This window comes from Cucurbita pepo, chromosome LG20 (genome assembly GCF_002806865.2).
Source record: "Cucurbita pepo subsp. pepo cultivar mu-cu-16 chromosome LG20, ASM280686v2, whole genome shotgun sequence".
Taxonomy (NCBI): Eukaryota; Viridiplantae; Streptophyta; class Magnoliopsida; order Cucurbitales; family Cucurbitaceae; genus Cucurbita; species Cucurbita pepo.
In genome coordinates this window covers 6,320,423-6,332,684 of record NC_036657.1, presented here as the reverse complement: position 1 = coordinate 6,332,684, position 12,262 = coordinate 6,320,423, and the positions used below count along the sequence as shown (strand labels likewise).

At 35.9% G+C, this 12,262-nt stretch overlaps 1 protein-coding gene across 1 annotated transcript; it reads left to right on the top strand.

The window, feature by feature from the left end:
• LOC111783166 (BEL1-like homeodomain protein 8) lies at positions 1-3,943 on the top strand. Its single transcript, XM_023664064.1, has 5 exons — positions 1-270; positions 757-1,698; positions 2,157-2,533; positions 2,614-2,674; positions 3,091-3,943. Exons 2-5 carry the CDS (start codon positions 859-861, stop codon positions 3,520-3,522), a joined length of 1,710 nt encoding a protein of 569 aa, XP_023519832.1. The 5' UTR covers positions 1-270; positions 757-858; the 3' UTR covers positions 3,523-3,943.
• Positions 3,944-12,262: the final 8,319 nt, after the last annotated feature.

Sequence of the window (12,262 nt, the reverse complement as noted above, 5' to 3'; positions counted from 1 at the left end):
TTTCTGCAATCATTGTTCTTCAAAACCTCACTCCCACCAGTCCCTATTTGTCCCCTAATTCCCCCGCCGGTATAACTCGCCGGAATCCTTCCGCGCCACCGCGTCCCCCGATACATCGCCACACCTCCTCTTCTCAACGAACTTCTGAAAACTCTCGTTTCTTCGCCGTCGTTTTCACCAGCAACACCAAACGGAAGAACTAGAAGTATAAACACAAGACAGCGAGGAAGAAGAAGAAGAAGAAGAAGAAGAAGATCGGCTTTCCTTTAGGTTTTCTTTCCTGCTTTTCGTTTAGTGTTATGAAGAAATGATTTATATAGTTCAGAAATATTTTCCGTCTGAATTGTTGAAGTGGAGATGAGCATCTTTTTTTCTGTTCCTATTTTCGATTTCATTTCATTTTATTTTTGTTTTGACGGATATACGATTTTGATGCTTTTTGTGTATGATCTTCCTCCACTGATAAACGCTATTTTCGATTTCATTTCAAAGAAAATTTGGCGCACTGCAAGTTTAGGTTGAAGATAGAGATTTACGTGTGAATTATTTTACATTTAATAAATCAAAAGTTTCGAGAGAGATTTTCATAGTTGAAGGTTTTACCGACACTGTTTGGGATTTTGCAGTGTTCATCTTTATGTGTCGATAATTATTGGCTTTAGAGGTAGACTAGTAGATTTCACGACTAAAAATATCGACAGCGACTCTGTTTTTTGATGTTCGTGTTACAAATTATTGCGTTTCGATGCCTTGCAGGTCTGATGGTAACTACGATATTGTTTGTTTCTGGAAATTTGGGGGACGGAAGCAATTTCATATGGTGTTATTGAAAGTGAGGGAAATTCAAAATTTGGGTGAATGGAACATAGTTATGGATTTGAACATGTCGCTCAACAAAGCCGGCGTGATAAGCTAAGAGTATCAAGAAACTCTGATGAACAATTGAGTTTTCAAAACTCAGGGCATTCTGGTTTTGATCTAGATCTTGTTAGAATTCAAAATTTTAACAAGAATTCGATTTTGCCTTCAGTTATGATCAATTTCTCGAGAGATTCGGACATAATGTTGAGCCAAGAACTTGTGGGAGATGCTTCGTTGGGTTCTGTTTCCAATTATTGGAAAACTTCTGATTGGGAGATGAACTGTGGAAATAATTGTTTGGGAGGTGAAATGTTGAATGATTCCACAGTTTATACACTTCAAGATGTTGTTAACCAAACTGCTGCTTGTGAAGGCCGTGGAAATGAGCCAAACGTGTTGCCTTATGACACTACTGGTTTTGTGAGTGATTCCAATCCACAACGTCTAGCGCTGTCTCTGTCTTCTAATACACAGTTTCAAGAATCAGAGGAATCCAAAACAGTCAAATCTGAAACTATTGGTAACAAAAATTATGGGAAATCTCTTCAAAATATGATGGGAGTTTCTATGAATCCATATAGAAACACTGGTCCTCTTGGTCCCTTTACTGGGTATGCCACCATTTTAAAGAGTTCCAAATTCTTAAAGCCTGCTCAACTTTTGTTAGACGAATTTTGTAGCTCAAATGCTCATAAGTTTGTCCAACCATGTGAGGCCTCACCTGCCCTTAATGCAGATGATGAAACAAATTTTAGTGGCGTTGGGAGCATTTCCTCTGAATCTCATCAACCGGAGTATCAGCAAAAGAAGGCAAAACTTCTATATATGCTCGACGAGGTTCGTTGCGTTAGAACGCTTAGATTAAAATTCTTATTTATTTTGATAATTAACTCCCATTTAAAGTTTATAACCATTTTGATTAATATTCTACGTGAAATCAGGTTGTCTAGGATGATTGAGAATATTAGAATTTGATTGAGTTTGTGTCACATTGTATTTGTTGAGTGACAATTAGGAAGAACTTTTGTTGATAGATTTCGTAATGTGAGAGTGTGAGGTATTCACTTGTAAACACTTTGATTATTAAGACTGGTTGCTACCTGTAGATGTAGGAGAATTTCTTCTCTCCGAACCACGTAAATCTTTATCTCTTTGTTTAATTTCTATTCGTGGGTGTCTGAGTACATTCGATCTTGCTTCCGCTATTGGTACAACCATTGAAATCATTGTGGCATTACTGCACAACATTTGCTGCAATTCCATGTTTCTAATTTGTTTTGCCGTTGTATCATAAGGTTTGCAGAAGATACAAACAATATCATCAGCAAATGCAAATGGTAGTGTCATCGTTTGAATCAGTAGCTGGTCTTAGTTCTTCGACGCCTTACATTTCTCTGGCGCTAAAGACAGTGTCAAGACACTTCCAGTCTCTAAAGAATGCCATCTCCGAACAATTGAAGTATCTGAGGAAGGTAGTTGGTGAGGATTCGTCGTCCATCTCTGCTGGGACAAGCGGCAGGAAATACATGGAACAGAGCTTCCAAAAGCAAAAAACTGGCATTGTTAATATCGGATTCCTCGAATCCCAAAATGTTTGGAGGCCGCAGAGAGGCTTGCCTGAACGTGCTGTGGCAATTCTTAGAGCCTGGCTCTTTGAGCATTTTCTTCACCCGTATGATCCCCTATTAGACTCTACTTCTTCAGGGCTGACTTGAGAAATCTCTCACTTCTTTTTTTTTGCTGATATATCAGGTACCCCACGGACACAGATAAACACATGTTGGCCACTCAAACAGGCTTATCTCGAAACCAGGTATCATAATGTTTCTCTTCTTATTGAATTATGATCATTATTAGACTTCTTTTTTGTGGAAAAGGGTGTCTAATCCGGTTGTTAGGACAGTTTCTCTTGCTGTTTTGTTTCCTTCTGGTTGATTTGTGGCATAAAAGTAGGATGCCATTGCTTGGCATCTACGAAGTATAGCTAAGGATTGTTGGAAGAGGAGTCCCACATCGGCTAATTAAGGGGTTGATCATGAGTTTATAAGTAAGGAATACATCTCCATTGGTACGAAGCCTTTTGAGGAAAGCAAAAGCAAAGTCACGAGAGCTTATGCTCAAAATGGACAATATCGTACCATTGTGAAGTTCGTGGTTATAACAATAATAGTGTGCCATTATTACTTGATTTATCATATATTTATTTCAAAATATGACCGCATATTTCAGGTGTCGAATTGGTTCATAAATGCACGAGTGCGGGTGTGGAAGCCAATGGTAGAAGAGATACACATGCTAGAAACCAAGAGCATGGCAGAAATGAACAACAAAGGCCATGTTACAATAGAAAACACAGCCGGTTGGACCAGTAGTGAACAACAGCCTCTAAAAAGCCATGGTGTTGTGAATGAAATTACTAGTCAGTGGGATCAAGGCAAACCATCCAAATTGGACAATGGGGTTCAGTCCAACACGGAAGGAGAATTGATGGGGTTCGTGCCATATCGAGCCAGCACGGTCGACGTCGGAGGAGTCGGAGCAGTCTCTCTAACATTAGGCCTTCGCCACCGAGTCGAGAGTGCTCACCATCAACAGCAGCAACAAGATGAGCAACTACTACGCCATTATGGAAGTGAAATGATCCATGATTTTGTGGGGTAATTTGGCTCTAACCAACTTCTTTCGATGGTAAAAGCAAAAGGAATTGGTTGATCATACTAACAATAGCCCACAAAAATCCATTGGTTTGAAGAAACCCAAGAGATGAAAGAAAGGTGGACAGGTATCCTATCCATTTCACTATCTTTGCGCATTATTTTGATGAAAGAAACATTGCAATGCTGATTATTAGATGGGGAGCTGTAATGAATATATTCTGTTCAGCTTTTTTGTGTAAGTCTGCTGCTTTGTACTTTCCATCTTTTCCAATGCTACTGCCTGTGCCTGCCTGTTGTCTCTTCGCTGCATGATTGACACTGAAAACTGAAGGATTTAGCAACCCCCATGTCTTTTAGGAATAATTTTTGTACTTTCAACTGTTACTGGATTTTACTGGGCATCATAACTACTGTTTCTCTTGATATATGCTTCCAAATTTGTTGTTTGTTTCTAGCCGTGGTGACTGTCGAAAAGAAAATGACTAATATGTTCGAGGGTTATTGAGAGTGAGTCACACATTGGTAATTCAGGGGAATACTATCTCTACTGTTATGAAGCCTTTTGGGGAAGCAAAGCAAAATCATGAGAGCTTAAGCTTAAAGTGTACACTATCATGCTCGAAAATGGTGAGTAATTGTGGTATTAAGAATCTACTAGTTTATTTCTTCACTCTTTATTTCAAGTATTGCAAAAATATTATTCGTCGAAATCTTCTAGGAAGAACATCATTGAAAATAAAATAAAATAAAATAAATGAAAACCTATAAAATATGTATAATATTTAAAGAAATTATGTTGTAGGGTTGTGATGGGGTTCTGAGTCTTAATTTTATATTCGAGTTATAGCAAGAAAGATCTTATAGAAATCGCGACCTTACTGAAGTTACAGAAAAAGAGACTAAAATGACTCTAAAAAATATCTTTATAATCATTCAAAGTATTTATTTGGTTAACCTTTTGTTTAGTTATTAATAAATAAAAATTGATTCAATATTCTATTACATTTGAAAGTTCATTCCTATAACTTTTTGGCTTGGTTTTAGCGTCCTCCTCTTTAACTATTTTTTTTACAAGAGAAATCTCTTCCAATATAATGTGACTATTGGGAATAAACACTTCATTTCATGTAGTAAGCACCGTAATCAACTTAGATTTTTATTTTGAATTAAACAAACTAAAAGTAAATCAAAATATGAGCAAGATTAAATATTCTCAATAAAATCTTTCTAGCTATAACTCGAACTCGTAGTTAAATCTCCAATTGTAAGACCAATGCTACTTTTAGTGAGGCTACTAATTGATTTTTGGATATTGGAACTTCGACCTATATAACTGTCGATTTATCTATTTTGGATCGGTCTAAAAATTACAGGGGTAAATACTCTGTGATAGTAGAGAATGGTGCCAACCTACTCATTACCCACACCGATACTCTTTGTCTTGTTCCAAATATTCATTCATTAGATGTCTTGTTTATCTTTCATCTCAATGAAATTTTTATTTCCATTCGTAAATTAATGTTTGATTTTTCTCTTTATATTACATTTATTAATAATCTTCTTGTTGTCCAGAATTGTCAAACACGAAGGGTGGTGATGACCGGTAAAAGAGATGGAGGGCTATATGTGATGGAGTGCGACAACTCTTCCTTTATTTATGTCCTTAAAAATAAATTTTTATGTGATTCATATGATGTATGACATGCTCGCATCGGTTATATGAATTATTTTGTTATTTTTTCCTTTTTTTTTTTTTTATATAAAAAGACCATTTTCTCTTACGTCTTTATTGTCTTCGCTATGTAGTAGGTGTCAGCTCGCGAAAAGTCATTGATTTCCTTATTCCCGCAATGAACATAGGTCGTCCCATGTATTAGACCTTATTGATCTTTGGGGTCCTTCCTGAATTTTCTTTACTATCTTATTTTTATTGATGATTATTTCTTATTCACTTGTCTTTCTCCTTTAAAATTTAAATGTGATTTCTTGGATACTTTTCTTCGATTTAAAAAATTTATGGAAAACTAACATTATGCTTGATCCACGTTTTTCAAAGCGATAGAGGTGTCAAATTTACTAGCACTTGCTTTAATCACTTGCGTATTTCTGTCATCCATCATCAACTTTCTTGCCCATATACACTTGCTCAAAATGGTCTAGTTGATAGAAAACATGGTCATGTGACTGAAATTGGCTTGACCCTTCTCTTCCACTCCCATCTTTCTTCTCGTTCTTGGGTTGACGCTTTTAGCACGGAGGAATCCTTTTTTCGACTTTGACTCTCCCACTCTAGTAGCTATATCTCAACTGGTTGCCCACTCCACTTCTTGGAGGTAAGTCACCCTTTGAACTTCTCTATGACTATTCTCCGCATTATGACAATTTTCATTCCTTCGGTTGTCGTGTTTATCCTTGCTAGCGAGATTATATGCCTAGCAAACTTTCTCCCTGCAACATTCTTTGTATTTTCTTGGGTTATAGTCTATCTCATAAAGAGTTTCGTTCTCTTGATCCCACCACCACTAGGCTATACATCACCCCACGCTCAATTTGATGAGACTCACTTTCCTACGGTCTCTAGCTCCCAAACCCAACCTCTTTCCTCTCTTCATATTTCAAATTTCTTGGAACCGCGTCTTTATCATATTGATCATCTGCCCTACTCCTTCATCGCACATTCTTCGATCCAACTCCTCTTCGCGTGATTTGTTCTGACCTTGTGGATGAGCATGTGCAAGTTGATACTTTTGTTGCAGGGTCCTCTTTGCCACCCTTGGCTTCTGATCTGCCATCTATTGAACATGCTACTGAGTCCTCCTCTTCTTTGGGCTCTCATTCTAGGATCACACCAGCTAAAGCTGGTATTTTCAAGATTTGTCATCCAACAAATCTTAGTGTTTTGGGCTCATATGGACTTCTTTATGCTCTTCTTGAATCCACTTAGCCAAGATGATTCAAATATGTCACTAAGAATCCTGCTTGACTTGCTTCCACAAATGTGGAAATTCGAGCTTTATGACAAAATGACACTTGGATTTTGGTTCCTCGCCCTACCAACACCAACATTGTGTTTCACATTAAATATTTGCTTGGTGGATATGTGAAGCGTTTCAAGGCTCGTCTTGTTGCCAAAGGTTATACTAAGGTTTCTAGTCTCGACTTTCCGTCTGGTTGTCAAACCTACTGCTATTTGTGCTTTCTCTTGATGTCATAATTAAATGGTATCTTCGACAACTTGATGTCAAGAATGCTTTTCTCAATGACACTCTAAGTGAGCATGTTCGTATGAAATAATCTCTTGATATATTGATCTTCGCTTTACCACTCATGTCTTTTCGCGTCTGGTTTCAACGTTTCAACTCATTTCTTCTCACACTTGGATTCTTTTTGCAGTCGCACGACACATCTCTTTTTGTCTTTCATCAACATTCTAACCTTATATATTTGCTTGTTTATGTTGATGACATTATTGTTAATGGTAACAACCCATCTTTTCTTGAGAGCTTTACTCGCCAGCTTCATTTTGAGCTCTCTCAGTTACTTTCTTGGTCTTGAAGCTTCATCCACTCCTGATGGTCTTTTTATTAGTTAGTTAAAATAAGTTTGAGATATTCTTACTCGTGCTCATTTGCTCGATGACAAATCAGTCTACACCCCATGGTTGTTTTTCAACAGTTGATTGCAGATGGTTCTCCTTTCTCTAATCCTACTCTCTATTGATCTCTTGCTGGCGCCCTTCAGTACTTGACAATTACGCGTCCAGAGATTTTCTATGCTATCAATTATGTCAATCAATTTTGGCATGCCCCTACTAAAGATCACTTTCTTGCTGTCAAGTGCATTATTCGCTATGTCAAGGGAACACTCCACTTTGACCTTACCTTTCGTCCATTCATTGTTCCTAGTGTGCTAGTGGCTTATTCGGATGTTGGCTGAGCTAACAATATCGATACACGTAGTCTACATCTAGCTATTCCAATTATCTTGTTGAGAAATTCAAAACCACCCAAGAAAATATAATAAGTGTCTTATACATCATAGAACAACAGAATTCAACTCGATGAATTGATTTTGGGTGTCTCGTTACATGAATTTTAGAAGTTTATTTGTGAGATTGTGGATTGTTTTCTTTGTTTGATATCAATTGAAGAGAAACTTTGATATCATCATTTAAAAAAATTCATATACTTTTATAATTATATATAATAGACATTGTTACTTGATATTAACATATTTTTTTATTATGTAAACATATTATTTTTTTTTTCATATATATATAACAATGGTAGAAATCGAAAATGGTAGAAATCGAAAATAAAAACAGAGACAGGCAAGACCAAACCTTTAGCATATATTCCATGAACGGAAGACCTATTCGACTAATTCCGAGAAGCAACGGTATTTTTTAAAATAGACCTCCAATCAAGATATCACCAAATTAAAATTAAAGACGAAGATGTACCGAAAACAACCTTTCGAACCAGATATAGCCACTACATAGTTTGTAGTGATGTCATTTGTGTTCACCCAATGACAAAGGATGTTGTGTTTGCAAACAAACAATATTATAAACGCAAACCTAATGACATTCCCAGCATAGTTTAATGTGTTGAGACATATTTTCTCTATTAAATTAGTCTCATCCCGACTCATCAAACATAAAAAAAAAATACGCACACGTAATTAGAGGCTTAAAACACCAAATGTTGTGTAAAAATAAACAGGCACATAATGTTTTTAGGCACCACCATAGTTGATGAAAGCTTGTCTTGAAATAAAGTGATGGTTCTTTAAACTTGTATCTTCCGGATAACGACGCACATGGGGCTTGCCATCTTCACTCAGCTGCCGCTTTAGTTGCTTCTTCGGAGCTTCCATGGCCTCATATGGCTTTGCATGAGCTGCATGCAAGCAAGAGGAACACAAAAGCAACAATAGCCCGATTAGCAATAGGCCATTTCTTCTCATTTTTGTTTGGTTTTCCTTTGAGTCTCTCATCTTTTTAAGGCAAAAAGGGAAATGGAAATGGAAAGAACTGAGTGTTATTAGGATTGACATGGTTGTGGTGTGTGTGTGAGTTGAAATAATGGAGATGGGGATTTCCACTAAATGGGACAAAGTTAAGTGGTTTTCCCCATATTACTATAAAGTTGTCTTTTGAGATCCATTTTAATTATGAAGATCATGCAAATTTATCCCCACCAAGTAAACATAAATAGTATCGTTAAAAGTTAAAGAGTATAGAGATAATCTATGCAGTGTCGTTAAAAGATTTTCGTCCTTAATGATAAGAATTTTTTTGGAACGTTTCTTTTATAAATGTTAAGGATATTAATGTTACTTTTAAAATTTTATAGGTATTTTTTAAACATAATACTAATAAAAGAATTTTTGAATTTTTTTAAAAAAGTTGAAAAGTATTGATGAATCTTTTTAAAGTTGAGCGGTAAGAGTTGATGAAATTTTTTATTTTTAGAATTTTGAAAGTTTAGAGATATTTTTTTGAATTTTGAGAGTATTTTTAAAACAAAACACTAACGATTCATTTGGTGAAATTATTTTTGAGATTTTTTTTTTTTGAAAATTTAAGAATATTTTTAAAATTTTAAAAAATTTAATAATATTTTTGAGATAAGTACAAAGTTTAAAGATATTTAGATAGATATTTGATGAACGTATATGTAATAAAATAATAATGTAATGATTATTCAAACATTTTAACAACGATCTTAAACAAAATAAAATTTAAAATTCCAAGTGATTAAGCACAAAGTTGAGAAATCAATCAAAAGATTGGACTATGGTAGATATATTTGTAACAAAAGACTAGTTTTGGATAGAGTTTGATCCATTCTTCGATTCGTCCAAGGAAGTTTATGCAACCGCCATGATATCAACTTTATTTATCCTCTCTCAATTATGTTTTGGTTCTTTTCCAATCTCCTTGGAGCTGCTAGTTTTTTGTTTTCTCCATCTCTCTCTCATGTTGAGGAACAACAGGAACGTTGAGTTTTAGATCGATTCAATTTGGTTTACATGGATTAGTTTCGGTTCGACTTGATTTTAGACCAATTTGGCTCAGTTTACCTTAGTATGACCTAATTGAACTTGATATTGGCTCAATTCGACCCAATATTCACCTCAGTTTGATGGTTCATCGCATTTTAGATTGTTTTAGATTTTGAGTACGTTCTAGAGTTCTTTGAGTTGTTTTAGAAAGACTTGTGTTCTAACAGTTGTACATGTACGTTGTGATGGTGATTCGTGATACTGAACTTTAGTATTAAACAAAAGCGTCTTATTTCTTTGCTGAATGAATTATTTGATATATAAATAACGTGTACCATGTTGATACGAATTGTTGAAAGAGTAATTTGTATGATTATGTGATGCATGTACGACCAATGTGCTACCATGAGTTAAAAAGACTAAAAGGTCGGGTATGATATTAAATTTGAAAATGTAGCAGAAGACCCTAAGACCTAAGAAAAATATAAAATAAAAGAGTAGATATATATAATAAAAGTCGAACACAATCCTAGAGCATTTTAGTCATTTCATCACCTCTTTCTTAATTAGGAGTCTATAACGGAATGAATTTATTGAGATTAGGAGTGTGACAATCCACGTACAAAGATGATTCAAAATCTAAATTTGGCACTTGATGGTCGGTATGTTCCTTTGGTATCTCCTACAACATGGTCACATTTCCTATCTTCTTAAGAGTGAAAATTATCCTCACAAACCACAATGAGTCTGTTCAGTATGCTTTATCCTCACTCACCTACAATTCCTATTAGATCACACAATATAGAAGTACTCCAAGTAAAATACGCTGAACCATGAAATTCCTATGATTGAGTCAATGAAAAGGAAGGTGCATTTTGCGAGTATAGCTAGTGACTTTTAATTCTTTTAAGTCTTTTCTAACTATTCCATTCTAAGGGTCCTTCTCATTCAGATGAGGTGATAGTTCATTCATGTACCACTCCTTTACTTAGTTGTCACAAGAAAAATTTATGACCCAACCACGAGAAGTGTTTTTCTCCTCCACAACCGATGTGAGATCTTACAATCCACCTCCCTTTGGAGCTTAGCGTCCTTGCTAGCACTCCTTCCTTTCGACAATCGTCCTTGCTAGCACTCGTTCCTCCGGATCCCTTCGGAGCCCAGAGTCTTTGCTATCACATCGCCTCATATCCACTCCCTTTCGGAGCTCCGCCTTCTCGCTAGCACATCACCCGGTGTCTGGCTCTGATACCATTTGTAACAGACCAAACCAAACCGCTAACAAATATTGTCCCCTTTGGGCACATCGGTTGAGAGGAGAACATAACACCTTTTATAATAGTGTAGAAACCTCTTTCTAGCATACGCATTGTAAAATTCTTGAGGGAAACCTCGAAGGAGAAAACCCAAAGAAGAAATATTTGCTAACAGAAGGCTTGGGTCGTTACATCAATTATTTTGTGACAACATGAGTACCTTGGGCTGTTCCATCCATTGTTTTGTGACAACATGAGTACCGACCATCAAATCATGAGTCTCATATTTAGATTATGCAAGATTTGTTATTATTTTAGCTACAATCCGCAGGAAATAAAATAAACATCAAAATACGTACTATTGAACCTAATATATTCATCTGTGGCATCGAAGAAGGTGTTTTAAAAAAGGTCATTTGTGAAAAGGGTACGAAGAAGTGGGGTTTCCCCCTCACACCAAAAGGAAGAAGGAAGCCAAAGTGGGGTGCATAATCATTATTTGTGAGCCAATTAACTCTAATGGGATTGATATCAGTGGCACTATAAATAGCGAAAATCAGGTAGAAAGCTATGTGTTTCATATCTTAAATAGTAAAAGTCAATCGATAAAGTGACAAACAGATTGCTTGCTGACTTTGCTATGTGATGCCAAAGCCCCCCCTTTTTCCTTGCTTTCTCATTAAAGAATGGCCTTTATTATGAAAAAGTGAGCTTTTTGGAGACTAATTATTTCATAAACTCATTGTATAAGAAGTTTAGGGCATGGCTCGGATACCATGTTAGACGAATACGACTCTCCACAATGGTATGATATTGTCCACTTTGAGCATAATCTCTCATGGCTTTGCTTTGGGCTTCTCCAAAAGGCCTCATACCAATGGAGTTAATATTCCTTACTTATAAACTCATGATCATTCCCTAAATTAGTCGATGTAGGACTTCCATCATCCAACTTCCATCATCCAACAGGTGTTACATGGTTTGTCATAATTTCAAATTGTTGTAAACATTAAACATTATTCAATATCTTTTACCACTTTCTAATTTTAGAGAATAATAATTTTTATTGAGGTGGTAGGCTCATGATTATTGCTCTATAAAGATCATCAGCTTTTCCAACATATTTTATCTTCAATCATATGCTTCTTAAAAAATTCTTAAAAAAGGCCGCTAAGCATAGGATGACTTTTAACCAATTTTAGAGTTTTCATACGTGTAGAGTCGTTCACAATCTTTAAAATAACATTTTAAAATGAAGTCATGACTTACCCATTTAATTTAAAACAAGAAATTAGAAATAACATAAGAAGAAACGGCCTATCAACTACTAACATGAACAATAATGCATACCACTACTAACATGAACAATAATGCATACCACTACCCTATCTTGACTTCCATGGCCACTCTAGCATTCACTGTCATTCGTGTAGATGCGTGGTATTTCCCCACACAAGGCCCACGCATGCGCACATGGAC